The 17,563-nt window shown below is 44.3% G+C and overlaps 1 protein-coding gene and 1 pseudogene across 1 annotated transcript; both read left to right on the forward strand.

Moving 5' to 3' along the window:
• Positions 1–5,603: 5,603 nt before the first annotated feature.
• On the forward strand, positions 5,604–6,569 carry LOC116829096 (olfactory receptor 6B1-like). The gene has a single exon (XM_032787721.1). It carries the CDS (start codon positions 5,604–5,606, stop codon positions 6,567–6,569), a length of 966 nt encoding a protein of 321 aa, XP_032643612.1.
• An 8,531-nt stretch (positions 6,570–15,100) lies between these two features.
• LOC116829097 (olfactory receptor 6P1-like) overlaps positions 15,101–17,563 on the forward strand; it is a 4,009-nt pseudogene continuing 1,546 nt past the window's right edge.

Consider the following 17,563-nt stretch of genomic DNA (forward strand, 5'->3'; position numbering starts at 1 on the left):
CTGTTTCATCCAGACTGACATAGTCTTCATATCAGCTGGGCCTGTACAGTCTCTCCCCAGCTTGAGCAGGGTCTGTCCCAGACCTATCTGTCTGGAGAGCTTTCTCCCACTCTCTCCTGCTTTTTCAACTTTTCCCCTGCTGGCTCAAGGTCTCACAGGAGACTTCACGGACCCTGCAGTAACTGCAAGCATGGCTGCACTCCCCTGGAATTTCCTCTTTGCTGCAACTTCCTGATCTTTTATTCTGTGAGCACCTGATTCAACCCAGGTCTGGCTCATCAGGGCTGGCTTAGCCCCAGACTCTCTATTCAATGGGGCAAGCCACCCTGTTACACCTCCAGATTAGACCCCACTGCCGTCTGCAAAACCCATCCTTCTAGAATCCCAAAGTTCTCTGCATGGCTGCAATTAGGATAGCAAGAGGAAGGGGTAAGAGTAATCTTGCTTCAATATTAGCTCAGATGCATCCCTGAAATACTGAAAAACTACTTAACATTTTTGTTTTCCTTGCAAGTTAGACGAAAAAGTTCACTGCTGTGCTCCACATAACATCCAAATTTGCCAAAGACTTGGCCATCTGTGGAAATCTTTTAGTTAACTCCTGCTTCATAGATATGAAGGTCAGATGAGACCATGATGAATATCTAGTTTGACCTCGTGCAAAACAGTGTAGATTGACAAATGTACTTAGTGACTGGACCGGAACCCTTGGCTCTGAGAAGTCAGTCCTCCAACACTCAAGCAGAGAAAAAACAAGGTTAAAGCTCTTTTCTGCTAGTTGGATTAGCCACTGAAGGGTGGGACCGCTCATGGATACACAAAATAGCTAGTACATTACTGAAGCATTGGGTTGTCTTGGGCATGTGTCCAAATGAGTGGTGACATCTTGAGACATGTCCAAATGAGATCCACAAAACATTGTGATAGAATGTCAGTGGGCCTTAAGTGCCTAAGTTATTTAGGGACATATTTTAAAGGCATTGAGGTGCTGAGTGGGATCTTGGTGCCTAACACCTATGGGTATTAAGTGCACAGAAGCTTTTGAAAAATCCTACTCAGTGCCTACCTATCTTTAAATATATGCCTTTTGGTGCTTTCAAAATTATTCAGAAGTTTCCGCTAAACTTAACTGTCCAACCTGACACCACTTGGACTTCATGTCCAGAGCTGCCGAGCACGCACAGCAGCCACTGATGTCAAGGATACCCAGTGAAAATTGGTCCCAAGGGAGTCTTAACTTAGTGGACATTTGAAAATCTAGGCCCCAAACCAGCCTTCCCTCTTTCTCAATACAGTCTTACAATATGTAATAGTGTGAGTATGCCCATTGCAAGGTGTGTTGTGCACTGAGAGACAGATAGATATGTGCATGGGGATGGCTAGAGAGGAGATCAGCATAAAATATCTATGGATAAAGACACAGATTATTATTATAATTGCATTTATATAAATTGGGGAAACCATTGCTTTCCAAGTGTCTCGCCAGATTTTTTCATGTTATTGATCAGGCAGATTATGTCAGTGCAGGAGACTACTTTTATTTTTATAAATCCATAGAGAGCTCCTATCTCAGATTAATGCATATCCAGATCCTCTATAGCTAGAATCTCCAAACTACACACAGTTTGATAACCATATTCCTATTCATATCATTAAGACTTTGGTTTCTACTCCCTTAGGCTCCTTTAAAGCCCAGCATGCACAGACAAATGTTAAGTATTACACCTCTCTTTCCAGTTGGAACATTAAACGGCTAGACTGTTAATTGTATTTAGGTTACCTAAAAAAACGGAGCTAGGCACCTAGTGAGATTGCCAGCATGCAAGCAAGTTAAATCTAACCTCCCATAGATTTCTGATGACAGCTGATGCCTAAACTCCTTAGGCACTTGAAAAGCCTGCTAGGTATCATAGATGTTAAGGCCAGAAGGTGGCATCATGATCATGTAGTCTGACCTCTGGGAAAGAGCATGACTTGTTTTTGATTCTTTCAAAATCTGGCCTGAATGAGGTGTCCAAGCTCACACAGGAAGTGTGTAGTAAAAAATTAAAATTGACTGCTGACTTAACTTGCGTCCCACTACAGTGTCTCTTTTAACCCGATGACCCGTCTTTCCTGCCTAAAATCTTTCCTTTAAGTAACAGCATAATAATAACAGTGAGTACTCCCCTGGGCCAGACACATGCACCCTGATTTAGCTGGGCTGCATGGGCTCTAGGTCACTACATACCCATGAGCACAGAATCAACTTTGTCTGCATTCAGGTTTCATGTCTAGGACCCATTCAGCCAATGCTTATACAGCCCTTAGTCAGTTACACATACACAGGACTGAGAAGGAGGGTGGGGGAAGGACAATTGTACTCGGTTCTGAGCTCAGGTGCCCCCCTTCCAAAAAAAAATGTCTGTAACATCTGTGTAAATAAAGTGAAATGTGAGGGGGTGGGGCTCCAATGCACATGATGTAAGGGGCCCCCAAATTTCTCTTAACTAGCATGAATGACATACATGTGCTGCCAGCACTGGGAGCTCAGAGGGACAATTAGACCTCAGGGGTTAACGAGTATATTTAGTGTGCTGTTCCTTGGTTCTGGGACAAAGTCAGAACTGCTAGAACAGGGCATTTAGTTTGTGGAGTTGCACCTGCTTACATCACCTTTGAATGTGGCCCTGAGAGGATGCAGGGAGGAGATTTGTCTAATGAGTCCGAGGATGTGACTAGATCCTGACTGTTGATCTGCTGCTAAAGTAAAGGAATGGAATTTTCTTTTCTTTTATTCTTACTTGGGAACTCTGCTTGGATAAGATCCTTCATCTGTAATGTAACTGAAATTATGTTGATTTTAAGGGAAGTTTTGGGAATACACTCATCTATCATTGTGATATATAGATAGATAGATAGATGTTTGCAGTGTTGTTATAGCCGTGTTGGTCCTGGGTATGAGATAGACAAGGAAGGTGAGGTAATACCTTTAATTAGATGGAAAGATAAAATGAGCCAAAGAGAAATATAAAGAGTGAGTTTAATTTAGAAACACCATTACTGTTGTTGTCGTTATTATTTCTTCTTGGGAGGGCTTGCTCGTGTCTGGATTTATTAGATTCTTGAACCATAATGTGCTGGGAATTTTTGCAAATATGTATCTGGTTTTAGACTGGTGCAGAATTTATACTACTTAAAAAAATTGCTAAACAGCTAGGCTTTAAGATCAGCACTATAAAAACCGTGATAGAAAAATTGTGTATACAGATCTGAGCGGGGGAGGGGGAGGAGAAATTAGATCAGACAGGCAGAAACTCTTTATTCAGTTTCTACTCACTTCTAGTTACTCCACTCTAGTCCTGTCTGTGAGGAAACACCCCTAACTCATTGTTATCCCTGATGTAGTAAATGACATTGCCTGTGGCACTAAAGGCTCATAGTGTTACCAGTCCTATGCACAGGAATTTGCAGGATTGGGCCATAATGTGTCTGGCATATGCACTGTTGCCTCTGAATCTATGACTGCTTATAGATTTACCTGTGCCAATTTTCAAAATATTTATTTTATGAAAATGAGGTCTCATCTATCAAAGGTAAATATGAGTCTGTGTATATTTTTGTTTCCCTTTTTAAATGCAAGTATTTTTGCACCATGAAATAAATGTTAAACTATTTTCATTTAAAATTATGTTGAAAAGGCATTCTGACACTCATGAATAGAAGAGAAAAGTACAAATGGGGAGAGGGAGAGATGTTCTGATACAATTTCTTAATTGTTGTTAAAATGTTTGTCACTTCTGCTTTATATTGGACAATTTGACAGTTAAGGTAGATAGACAGATAGATGGGGTGTATGGGGATAGATAGCTATTTTTGTCTCTTTATGTTTTTGTTAGATCAGCTGTCACAGAAACAGTATTTTAATTTTGCATTTAAGTTTCTATATCATCATCATCATCATCATCATCATCATCGAAGTGTTGGCCCTACACACTATCAAATTGTAGCACATAATAATAACAAAGTCGTTTTTTTCAGTACAATAACACCAATGATAAAAAGAATTCCCTATAGATGCTTGATCCTGTTGGCCCCAACCCGGAATATCACTTCAGCAGTGTTTTGAAGTTAAGCATGTGAGCTTGTTGACTGCAATGGAATTACTCATGCAGAAAGTTAAGCACACACATAAGTGATGGCTGGTTCGGAGCAGTGTGCCTAGAAGATAGCAGGATTAAGCCCCAGTGAGTTTTGTCTATTTCTTGGAAACAGCCAGAGATTGGATCCTGGAATGGCCCCAATTGCTCCTGTCTGATTCTGATGCTGGTGTGAAGTCCCAGGTGCAAAGCTGAGTGTGCGTGAATCAATTAGTCTATTTTCCTCGCACTGTTCTTAAATTCCAGGTCTACTCCCCCACATTGCAGCAATAAGGACTGCTGGTCCAGATCCCCAGCGGCTGTAAACTGGTATCACCCTGCGGGAGTCAAAGAAGCTATACCAGTTCACACCAGCAGAGTATCTGGCCCACCGTTTTCTTGCTTTTCTGTAATTACACAGAAAAATGCCGTTTGTTTGTTTTAAGGAAACAAAGAAATGACAAATAAACACAAAACAAACCAACTCATGGCCTAAATAAGGCCCATGCAGTTATCAGCAAACTAGAAATGTGGAAAACACTGGGCTCAGGTGGGGACTTTCAAAGTTTGCCTAAGGTATTTAGGTACCCAACTGCCACTAAACTTCAATGAGAGTTGGGTGCCAAACTCCCTTAGGTTCCCTTCAAATTCCAAACCTTAATCTGTTAGAATAATTACACCACATTTGTCATCAATGGAGATCAGAGTTCTTTACTTACAAGGGCCATATCATTATCTTCATCTTACAAATGGGGAAACTGAGGCAGTGTCATGAGCAAAGTCATCCTGCAAGTCAGGAACAGAACCCAGATCACCTTAGCACCAGCCCTGTACTGGAGTCATAAAGCCACACTGCTTCTTGTAGGGCTGAAGTATGTTCTCTGGCACTGTAGATTAGTTTATGATCTGGCCAAAGTATTCACTACAGATTTAGGCTGGGACATCCAATGAGTTGGGGGCCAACCTCCATTATGCTCTTTAAAACCACAGCCTGACCTCCTGCATTAAACATTCAGCTTTGGAGGGCTACAAAGTTTTCTGAATCAAGATGTGGTATAGCTGAGAGAGAGACATTGGCGTGGGGTCCTCAGAACTATGGTGCAGAGTCTGCTGCTGGAGGGAGAGAATTTTGAAGGCACATTGTAACTCAAAGGGATTTGGGCACCCAACTCCTATTTGTGTCTTTTAAAATTTGATCCACAAAATATAGAAGTAAAGCCCTGCTGTGAAGAATCAAAGGAAGTGGGTGTCCGTGTCTTTGAAACGCCGTATGTAGTCAATAGCATATAACTTTATTTTGTCTTTTTGCTCTTCATTTTTTTCTTTTCATCACTTCTCCTTTCCATATTTATCTCTCCTGTCTCTTTCTCCACCTTTCCTCTTCTTCTGACTATTGCTTTCTGTTTCTTATGTTCTTTTTTCTTCTTCTTTCTGTTTTTCTCCTCCATTTTTCTTTCTTTGCTGCTTGATTCTGTGCCTCTCAGCATGGAGTGGGAGAATGACACCAGATTCCAGGAGTTCATCCTGATGGGATTCCCAGCTGTCCCAGAGCTGCAAGTGCTTCTCTTCATAGTATTCTTGGCGGCTTATTTGCTGACCCTCCTGGAGAACGTGGTCATCATCACCATGATCAAGACAAACAATAACCTCCACAAGCCAATGTATTTCTTCCTCAGCAACCTCTCCTTCCTGGAGGCCTGGTACATTTCAGTCACTGTCCCAAAACTGCTAGCTAATTTCCTATTGGAGAGCAAGAGCATCTCCTTTGTGGGATGCATGACACAACTCTACTTCTTCAGCTCCCTCATATGCACCGAGTGCGTGCTCCTGGCCGTCATGGCCTATGACCGATATGTGGCCATCTGCAACCCGCTGTGCTACCCAGTCATGATGACTCACCGGCTCTGCCTGCAACTAGCAGTGGGCTCCTGGCTAGTGGGCTTCCTGGCTTCCATGCTGAAGGTCATCTTCATTTCCCAGCTGTCATTCTGCGGGTCCAATGTCATCAACCACTTCTTCTGTGATATCAGTCCTTTATTGAACATGGCCTGCACAGACATGATGGTGGCAGAGATAGTGGACTTCATCCTGGCTTTGTTCATCCTTCTGGTCCCACTGTCCATCACCGTTATCTCCTATGTCTGCATCATCTGCACCATCTTGCGCATCCCCACCACCCAGGGCAAGAGGAAGGCCTTCTCCACTTGCACTTCCCACCTCACTGTGGTTGTCATCTTCTTCTCAGCCACTCTCTTCATGTACGCCCGGCCCAAGAGGATCCACCCTTTTGACTTGAACAAACTGGTTTCAGTGGTGTACACGATTGTCACCCCCATGCTAAACCCCTTTATTTACTGCCTGAGGAACCAGGAAGTGAAGGGAGCTCTGAGGAGAGCTTTCTGTGGTGTGAATGCTGTCCACAAGGTTCCTATCCTGGTCACCATCTCTTAGTAGGACAGAGATTTCCCTATTGGTGGAAAATTAGGTGTAGAGGCAAGAAGGAAGACGTAGCACACATGATGGAATTTAAATCTGGTAGTTATGGAGTCTCTGTTTGCAGTATAAGATGGGTGCTCAAAAACCTGAGGCAACCATGTTGCCAGTCTGTCTCCAGAAGCCTCAGTACTGAATCTCCTTTCTAGTCAGTATATCCAAATCCTGTCTCTTCTTTGCCTTCAGAGGACCATAAAATGGCTGAGGTGTAAAATGTCAATATGAGTTGGAAGGTCCTGGAATTTGGGTTGCATATTAGACCTTGTGTTCCAATGCCAGCCAATATTTGGTGTCTAATAGTCAAAGAGATTTGGAAATTGGGATATAGACTATGGAGTTAAGTCCCCAAGGGAACAGATGGGAGGCCAATCTCTTGAGATAAAGCTGGACAAAGCCCTGGAAATCGTTTGCAGGGATAACTTTTTCACTGGCCTTAAGAAATCAGTGGACCAAATCCAGGGGGCGTTAGTTATTCTGTACTCATGCAGATTCCACAGAAGTAGTGAATTTTCTTGAGTAATAGCTGAATAAAAATTGTGCTGGAAGTTGGATGTCTCTCCTTCAGGTCAGTGTGGATTCAATTCTATAGGATAATTAATCTCCGCAGAATATGGTTTTTATATTTTTATAATTTTGATGGATAATATTGATGTTTATTTTTAAGCGTTTTTGTCAATTTTCCTCGATTTATATTTTCACAGTTGTGTGATATTTTGGATTTTAAGCATTTTTTCCCCCAATTTTCTCAGTGGTAGGAAACTTGGGGGAGGGGCAGACAATTATTTAAAGTTTGTATCTAATACGTTCTCAAGTAGCATTTCTCTTACTTTACCTGTGTGTAAATTTTAATTATTATTGATGGAAATATTTTTTGTCGGTTTGGGTGTGTACGATGAAACCAATGTTCACCAGCCTCCACCAATAAAAATCAAATCCTTCCTGGTCTAGGGATAATTTCAATAAAACCACATCATTATTTTATACAAGACATTTCCCATATGGGAGATGTATAATGGCTGAACCCAAACCCAATATCTCAGTATGTCTGAACTTTGAAGAAATTTAATTTTGGCTTCCAAATCTGAAGGCAGAGCCCACCTGTGGCTAGGCTAGAAATGCTCACTATGAAATACTCTGAAAATGTTATTGGGAATATCCATTCTTGGAGGGGAATTCAAAGGGGCCTAAAGGATTTAGGCACCAAAATACTAGACAATTGAGTGGATAATTCCCTTAGGTAGGCAGCATAAGTGGTTAAGAGGGATGTGGGTAGGACATCATCTCAGAACAGATTTCTTTACATTTCTTTACCCTGACCTTAGCTCCTGATCTGTGAATTAGGATATTTTTCTGTTCTCAGGAAGGAATCCTTTACTGGTCGTGAGCTGCTCAAAAGCTAGAGAGATGAGGGCCATATAATTACCAAAATAGATTAAGTGCCTGCTCTATTGTCTCCTGATGAGTCCAGATCACATGCGTTCATATTACGAGTAATACAGGGTAGACTGGCCCTACAAAGCCACCTGGGATCTGAGTGTCAAGTTGGTTTCTTTCCTTCTCAGACGGAGTCCTCAGCAACACTGCTTGTGTAGGACAAATTACAGCCTCATTTACCTCGGTGTAGCTCCTATCCCCTTCTCACCCTGCACTCTGTGACCCCTGCACAGCCCCATCACCTTCAAATCCTGATCTTCATGACCTTTGCATAACTCCCCCTCTCCCAAATCCTACCCTCATCTCTAGCTGTACAAACTCATTGTCTTCAAATTCTTCCCTCATCAGATGCTTGGAACTTGGTGAACAGTTCTGATGATGTTGGACATGCAGCCAAAGACTTGATTTAATTCTCCCTCAGCTGCTTTGGATAGAGAAAGCCAAAAGGAGGAACACAATAGTCACTGGGAGCAATAAAGCGGGTTGGAAATTTTCGATTGATGATTTTTGACAGACAACTGGGTTTTCAAATCAAAAACCATGTATATGGAAAATGTCTGCTTTTTGCATTTTTTCCCCATTTTTCATTGGAAAACAGAAAACCAAAATGGTTCCAGTTTTCAGCTGAAAAAAAAAATCAATTTTTGACCAAAACACCATTTCTATTTTTTTTGGGTTACAAAAAAATAATTTTTTAGCCAAAAATTAGCAAAACTTTGGTTTTCATTTTTTTTCAGTGACAAGTCAAAATTTTCCACTGGGGGAAAAAAAATCTGACCAGTCCTATTCTAAACACACACTGGAGTCGATCTGCGGAGGAAAACTGGGATAATTTTATACAGGTCCTAATTTTTATGTGTCTAGCTGGAGGTTTAAGACAGATTGGTGCCTAAAAGTCATTGATTTAAATGGGAGTTACTCATGCAGGGCTGAATTCTCAAAAGGACTTAGGTTCCTAACTTCTGTTTAAGCTACTAACATCTATTGAAATCAAGTCCCTTTGAGCATTCAGCCTCTGGAGGCTTTTGAAAAGCTTATTAGGCCAGAATCTCCTCTGACATCTCCTTCCCCCCTTAAAGAAGGGTTGCAGACAGATGTGCATGTGACCATGAGGTTTACTTTTGTGGCTGGAAAATGAACCAATACAGAAAAATAAAGGAAGAACAGTGTGAATCCTTGTCCTTTCCTTCTGCAGTATCAGGAACAAGGGGAATTAAAATGCAGGGATAATATTAGGCTAAAATTAGAATTCCCTTCTTATTGGGTCAAACCCTGAAGTCCCTCCTCCCTGAAGGACATCACTGTCTAGGGGAGTGTTTCTTGGGGCACCGGGGAGGTTGTGAGATGTTGAGTCAGCAGGGAGGATGGGTAAAGAGCAGGCCATAGAAGGGAAGGGAGCAGTCAGGGAAGCCATTCAGGTATGGCAGGGGGAGCTGGGAAGCGGGAGGTGGTTGTGGAGGGTCTGGTCCATAGAACCCATGGGCTAGTGTGCTGAACTGAGCCCCACAGCCCAGCTGGGAGTTGTGGCATGAGGGGTGGACTGTGAGCAGCCAAGGAGGAATACTGTGCAATCCATCATGCCCATTCCTCTAACTCAGAGGTCAGAGTCCCACGTCTTTACAGTCAGAGACTGGTGTGTTCTGTCCTAATATAAGGCCCAGCCACAGGTATATTTAATAGACAAAGCGTGACAGGGGAAGCTAGAGTGACCAGATGGCAAGTTGAAAAATCAGGATAGGGGGTAGGGCTAATAGGTGCTTATATAAGACAAAGCCCTGAATATCAAGACTGTCCCTATAAAATTGGGACATCTGGTCACCCTAGGGGAAGCAGAGTCACAGAAAGGTGAAGGTGACTTGTCAAGGCCCATAGCTCTAAAAAGAAGCCAGGACACTTGACTCTCCGGAACAGTGGGCCGTGCTGGGCAAATCTGATTTCTTCACGCACCTTGCATGGCACTTCAGTCTGGGTCAGATGGTAGCTTTCTGGCTCTGTATCTCTCGCATGGCCTTTCACCAGACCTGGGCAAATAAGGAATTTTTCAGTTTTCTGGGAGGTCCGAAAAACTGGAAAATGAAATTGTTTAGGCCTGACCCCAAAATCATTTTTTGGCATATCAGAAAGTCGATTGTTTTTTATGTTGCTTGTGAATGAAACATTTCAGTTCCAGTTTGAGCTTTAAAAAAAAATCCAATTTGTTTTAAAAATAAAATGAAAGATAATTTTGAAACAAAAGGTCATTTCAACTAAAAGTGTTGAAACTTTTTGTTAAGAGAATGTCAAAATGAAATATTTAGATTTTTTTGGTATGTTTGGGGTGGGGAAGAGGTCAACAAAAACAATTTGCTGAAATCCACAGAACTTTCTAAAATGTTTTGATCGACCAATCAGATTTTTGGGGGGGGGGGAGTTTGTTTAATTTTTTTTACCCAACTCTACATTTTGTAATGTTGCTTGCAATGGATGTGGGGGGGGGCAGGGGAGGGGGACCAGTTTGTGGGCAGGCAGAAAGAGGATTGGACAAAATCTTGCTTCCATACAACTCCGTCCCCAACCCTGAGATAGTGCAGAGGGGGCAGTCAACTGTATCAGTTGGAGATTATCTCCCATGTGGAAACAATGGGAGCTAGGGTCCGGATCTCCAAATGCCAGTCTGGTGTGCTTTGGGGGCAGTGCAGCCACAACGCACTCCCTTGCTCCAGGCTTGTGGTGACAATCTAGCCCTCTGCAAGCAGCTGTGTCAGGCCTCCTTTGCTCAGCCCCCTTTGCTCAGAACCTTACTTTGGGCCAAAGTGTGACTTCAGGCCCAGATTTGAGCAAGAGGGGGTGGGGTATAAGGCCCTGCACCAGGAGCCACTGTGTCTCAGGTGCACTACTTCCCTCACTCCCTTAGGCTATTCAGGGCCACCAAGAGGATTCAGGGGGCCTGGGGCAAAGCAATTTTGAGGGCCCCTTCCATAAAAAAAAATTGCAGTACTATAGAATACCATGTTCTAGTGGGGGCCTCTACAGGGCCCTTGGCCTGGGGCAAATTGCCCCACTTGCCCCCTCCTCTCCCCTCTGGGCGGCCCTGAGGTGCTTTGGAAAATTTCATCCACACTCCCAGAATCTGCCAGCACTCCAGAAATTCTGCAACGTTTCTTCACATCCCCTCTTGCTTAGCCTGGAACTTCTAATTAGCACATAGACCTAATCTTCTCAGGTACCTTTTCCCCACAGACCAAGAGTCTGCTGAATGCAGATACGAAGCATTCAGCCAGGGCTTTATCTGTAGACCTGTCCTCAGGGGTCACCGAGGAAGCTGACAGAGTGGATACATTTATATGTGTGAGTGTGGGTAGTAAATCGATGAAGATCTTCAGTGAAAGGGCTCTGTTGGAGACCGCAAATTTCCTATGTCTGAACTGGTTTCATTTGAAGTACACAGAAGCATTGGCTCAGGTATGGCCTGGATGGTGCAGCTTATGTTCCACTCCTAGCACATCCCAACTCAGTGCCTCTTGCATCTCTCCAAAGCTCTTCAAGGTAGAGCTAAGGCTGAGATTTTCAAATGGCTCCTAAAGGAGTTAGGTGTCCAGTTCCCCTTGAAATGTGAAGGGATTTGAGCACCTAACTCCCCTAAAATCCTTTAAAATCTCAGCCTTATGTCTTGCCCCTGGCTGGGATTCTTGGGGTCAATTTCATGCACCAACATGTTGTACTTTCGAAGATCAATCTATCCATACAGCAGCCCTCTATGGGAGCTCAGCCAGTGTCAGAATGCATAATTTATGGGTGGGGAAACTGAGGCACGAGGAGTTAAGAGACTTGCCCAAGATTACAGAGGAATTCAGTGTCAGACTAGGATCCAGAGGTATCTGATTCCCAGTCTCCTGTTGATGCCATTCAGTCATGTCTGGTGAAAATTGTGATGGTGGTTTCTGAGAGGTGCATTAGCTGGGCTGAGAATACAAAGACACATACACTGGAAGCAGGTCTCATTTCGTCCAGCAGGGAGCAGGAGTCACACCCACAGACACAAACACATCTCTCAGAGGTCTGCGTCAAGTGATAACAACTTTTAAGGTGGGCTGCAAATGAAGGGTCTGAGTTTAATGGCAACTCCTTTCTTTTTGCCAGACAACTACTTTTGGAATCATAGAGTGTGGGCAATACGAAATGGCCAGGATCCAGATTGCCTCTCTAAGGTGAGTTCCTTCTTAATGTATATACAAGGCTGGGATTTTCACAGGAGCCTAAGGGAGTTAGGCACAAGGCTTCCACTACAATTCAATAGGTGTTAGGCACCTAACTCCCTTAGCCTCCTGTGAAAATCTCAATCCAGATCTCTGTGCTATTTGGGAGAGGACACAGAAAAGAGAGATACAGACATATCTGGTTGTGAGTGACTTTACAGGAGCCGGACACCAAAATGCCCTTACAAGTGTAGAGTTCAGCCTGTAACGTGAGGCTGAGGAGTAACCAAATGCTTGCCTGATGGGGGGTTGTTCCAAGATTATTGAATGGGCAAATGGTCCAGAAGATGGACATGAAGGTCCTAATGAGTTGTTAATTGGTAGAATCATGCAACACTTATTCACCTAACTTACTTACTTTCTTTATTTCTTTCTGAAGCCTATTTGAAGTCACTCATGTGAGTCAGGACTACTCATGGGGGTAAGCTTTACTGGTTTGGTCTCCATATCTGTTCTTATAAATGTGCACAGTCCAATGGTTAAGTCATGTCAGGACACTCAGGTTGTATTTCTGGCTTTTCCACTGACTGTCTCAATGTGTGACCACAAACAAGCCAGTTCACCACGCTCTCGGTGCCTCGGTTTCCCTGTCTTAAATTTGGGTTAATGGTATCTGCCCACTTTGAGGTGCATGGATAAAAGGACAGATCCTCACCTATATGTGACTTGGGGCAAATTTGGAACAACAGTAATTTACACCCACTAGGAATCTGGCCCCAAAGTGCTATGTAAATGCTCAGCAGAGTAAGATATTTAATGCAGGATAAAAATAATCCATTTTCCAGTGTATGTAAAATTCTCCCTTACATTACATTTTCCAGTCAGCAACATGTCAGCAAATGTCATTCCTGATATTTAAGGACCTCTCGTTAAGCCCCTCCCTGCCAGATTCTGGTGAGTTGCCACTCATGATGGCTATGCGCTGCTTCCTGTGTCATTTCATAGGAGGCTCTAGCAGATTTTGGTATGGTGCCTTAGGCTGCTGTATTAAGTGGTGCTACTTGGTAGATCTCAAAGCACTAAACCTGCCTGGGTGACTGTTCACCCCTGAGGGTGTCTGATAGACAATAGCCATACACCATCTAGCAAGTCTCTATCCGATCCAGGAGTAAAACCAGGATTCTTACTTCTACTTTGTCCCCATCCCACCCCTAGACATCAGATCCCTCTGGCCCCAAGTTGTCTAGGGAGTGTCAGGTTTCATGCCACTGACTAAAGCCACCACATTATAGATTCTAAGGCTATGAGGGACCAATGTTTTCATCTAGTCTGAAGTTCTGCATTGGACTTCTCTAAATTTACCTCACTTTGAACTAGAGCAGATCTTAACACAAAGAAAAAACATCGTCTTGATTTTAAAGTTGTTAGTGATGGAAGATCCACCACGACCCTTAGTAAATTGTTCCAATGGGTAATCAGCCTCACTATTAAAAACGTGCACCTTATTTCCAGTCTGAATGTGTCTAGCTTCAACTTCCAGCCATGGGATCGTGCTACACCTTTCTCTGCTAGAATGAAGAGCCCATTATAAAATCTAGTACTTATAAACTATAACTAAGGCTATGATTTAGTCACGGGTATTTGTAGTAAAAGTCGTATACAGGTCATGGGAAATAAACAAAAATTCAGGGTACAAATAACTGTGTTTAAATGAGGGGGGCACTGTGTGTGTGTGTGTGGCTGCTGCTGGAGAGCTCCGCCCATGGACGTTCCAGTCAGCTGACTGGGAACTGCTGCCCGGCGGCGCAGGTTGCGGTTGCTCCATCTGGCCAACCAGGAACCGTTGCCCAGAGGCTGGAGTAGAGGCTGGTGTCTCTGTCCCTGTGGCCACTTCAGTAGCTGGCCCCAGAGCCAGCTGCTTGGGCATCCCTGGCATCAGCCACTCTGGCCTCTGCAGAAGTCATGGAATCTGTGACTTCCGTGACCGCCCTGACAGACACAGAGCCCTAACTCTCATCAAACACTCTTTGAACTGTCTGTTTATTCAGACTGTTTTCATGTCTGCCCTCCTCCCTTCAGCCTTCTCTTCTCTAGACTTAACTCCTTTGGAACATGCTTTGTTGAAAAAGCTCTGTGGGCTAGCAAGCTATTGAATTCACAGCTCCCAATGGGCAACTTCTCTGGTAGCTTCTTGTCTTGCTTTTAACTCCCTTTGTAATGTTCTTTGAGATCTTTAGCTGAATGTTATTTTAAAGGAGCTAAGTATAACTATTATTAATATTGGACGAGGTAGCTGGGTGCCTAAATTCCTTTAAAAACCCAACCCATTGTTCCTGCAGGTTTCTATCAAAGCCAGAGTCAAGACGAGAACCTAGAGCACCTGAGTCAGAGGTTATGGACACACTGCAATTAAAAACATGTGGCTGGCACATGACAGCTGACTTGAGCTTGCAGGGTTCAGGCCGAGAGGCTGTTTAATTACGATCTAGACATTTGGATTTGGTTTGTAGCCTGGGCTCTGAGAACCTGTGTGGTGGGAGGGTCCCAGAGATTGGGTTGCCTGAATGTCTACACTGCAATTAAACAGCCCCTTTGCCTGAATCCCTTAGCCCGAGTCAGCTGGCATGGGCCAGCCACGGAGGTCTAACTGCAGTGTAGACATACAGTTAGCATGGTTCTAAGAGCACCTCTCTGTAATTCTTCCCTTCCTTTATGATTTGCTGTGCTACACTTATTCTATGAATTATTTTAATTCTCTGGCCTGTGTTATACAGGAAGTCAGATCGGATGACCCCTGAGGATCCTTCTGGCCTTGGAGTCTATGGCTCTAGGCAATCGCTGAATAATGGTTTTATTACTGTATCTCCAGGTGTTTCTCAAATGTGGAGATGAAGAAGGAAAACCAGAGCAGTCCAGGAATTCATCTTCCTGGGGTTCCCCACTGCCCTGAAGGAAGTGCAGATCCTGCTCTTCCTCATCTTCCTCCTCATCTACATGCTGACGCTTGTGGAGAATGTGGTTATTATTGTGACGGTCCGGGTGAGCTACCCCCTCCACAAGCCTATGTACCTCTTCCTAAGCAGCCTCTCTTTCCTGGAGATCTGGTACATCACCGTCACAGTGCCTAAGATACTACTCGACTTACTGAGAGGAAGCCAGCACATTTCCTTCCTGGGATGCATGGCCCAGCTCTACTTTTTCATTGCTCTGGCCTGCACCAAGTGCGTCCTTCTGGCTGTCATGGCCTATGACTACTATGTGGCCATCTGTATCCCCCTGCGCTACTCAGCCATCATGACCCATGGGCTCTGCTTCTGCTTGGTGGCTGGGTCATGGGTGAGTGGCTTCACCAGCTCCATGCTCAAGGTCGTCTTCATCTCCCGCTTGACCTTCTGTGGCTCAGTCATCAATCACTTTTTCTGTGACATCTCACCTCTTCTAAACCTGGCCTGCACGGACATGCCATTGGTGGAGAGGGTGGACTTTATCCTGCCTTGATCATGATCCTACTGCCACTTCTTGTGGTGGTGGTCTCTTATGCTTGCATAGTGGCCACCGTTGCGCGGATCCCCATGACTCAGGGGAGATGGAAAGCCTTCTCCACTTGTACCTCCCATCTGGTGGTAGTGATCATCTTCTACTCCACCATCTTCTTCACCTATGCCCGGCCCAGGGCCATGTATGCCTTTGACTCCAGGAAGTTGGTGTCCATGCTCTACACGGTCATAGTACCCTTCTTCAACCCCATCATTTACTGCCTGAGGAGCCAGGATGTCAAAAAGGCCCTCAGGAAAATTGTTAGGGGTGGAAGTAAACCAGAAAATAATGTTCCTGGGTCTCAGATAGGTTACTGGGGAATGGATGGGTCAGTTAATGGCTCCTGTTGGAGATCCCATGGGATAGATTAGAAGTTGGGTAACCCCCCTGGAGTCAATAGCTACCCTTCCTCCCCTAATAGTTCTTCAGCCCTATTCTTCACCCATTAGTCCTGGTTTTGTGAGGCATCAGCTTTCCTTGGTAAAGACTCTGCCTCCCAACTGCAAGGGAACAATGCTATATCTTTGTACAGAACGTAACAGAACAGGGCTCAACTGGGCTGTGGCCTTGAAGTGCTCCCACAGTGGTGAATAAATGAATAAATAAATAATTGAGAGGGCCATATCTACATTTGATATAGAGCCAGCTCATCTATTAATCTATGGTGTAGCTCCACTCATTTCAGAATTCAACAGATGGCAGTCTAGCCCCATTGACACCAATCGAGCTATGCTTATTTACACCAGTGGGGGACCTGGCCCAACTGACACCAATGGAGTGATGCAGATTTACACCAGCTGTGGATCTGGCCACACTGATGTCAATGGAGCCATATTGATTTACTCCAGTGGGGGATCTGGCCCAGCATTTTTCATTGTACTTCTGTTCTTATTGACAGGCCTGAGAGTCTGGGAATCTGTGGGCCTTTGAGGCACCTTTATCCAGTTAAACAGAGTTTTTCAAAGCTACCAAAGGTACCTCAACATGCCTTTGAAGCCCCTGGTGTAGCTTACACAGTCTGAAAGATCTGTGATCCTGACAACAGCCTCCCCCAGTGGTCCCATGGGCAGGGCCTGTACTTCTATTAGGCGACCCTAGGTGGTCGCCTAGGCACCAGGATTCAGGGGGCAGCATTTTGTGAGCTCCCCACGGGGTGCACGGGAGCTTCTGGTTCCGCTTCCGTTGCGCCGCTGAAGAAGGTCTTTCTGCCGATATGCCGTGGAAAACAGCGGCAGGCAATTGAGCAGCTCAATGACTGCTGCTGTCGCCTGCGGCATTTCAGTGGAGGGTCCTTCTTCAGTGGTGTGATGGAAGAGGAATTGGAAACTCCCGTGCCCCCTGTAGGGAAGGCACAAAATGCCGCCCCTCCAAATTCTGCCTAGGGTACCAGAAACCCTAGCACTGCTCCTGCCCATGGGATACGACCCTGCCTGGAATCACTGTCTGCTGTAGACCCCAGCTCAAACTTTGTAAAGAGGACCTCAGAAGGCAACATTGCAGCTGTCACCCACCTTGCCTGCAGCTAGGGTATCCTCTTGGCACTGAGGGGCAAGAATGTAGGTCTTCCTCTGTCATAAACAGATAATTAGGGGTTAATGCCTCTTTTACCTATAAAGGGTTAAGAAGTTCGCCTAGCTGACACCTGACCAGAGGAACCAATGGGGGAACAAGATGTTTCAAAAGGAAGGAGGGAAGTTTTCCTATGTTTAGAGTTTCAGTTTCAGCCAGAGTGAAAAAGATCAAGGAACCAGCCTCTTATCAGAGTAGTAAGTTTTAGAAAGGGATAAATAGGTTTATGTTTATTTT

Source organism: Chelonoidis abingdonii, unplaced genomic scaffold (assembly GCF_003597395.2).
Source record: "Chelonoidis abingdonii isolate Lonesome George unplaced genomic scaffold, CheloAbing_2.0 scaffold0473, whole genome shotgun sequence".
In the NCBI taxonomy this organism is placed as follows: domain Eukaryota; kingdom Metazoa; phylum Chordata; order Testudines; family Testudinidae; genus Chelonoidis; species Chelonoidis abingdonii.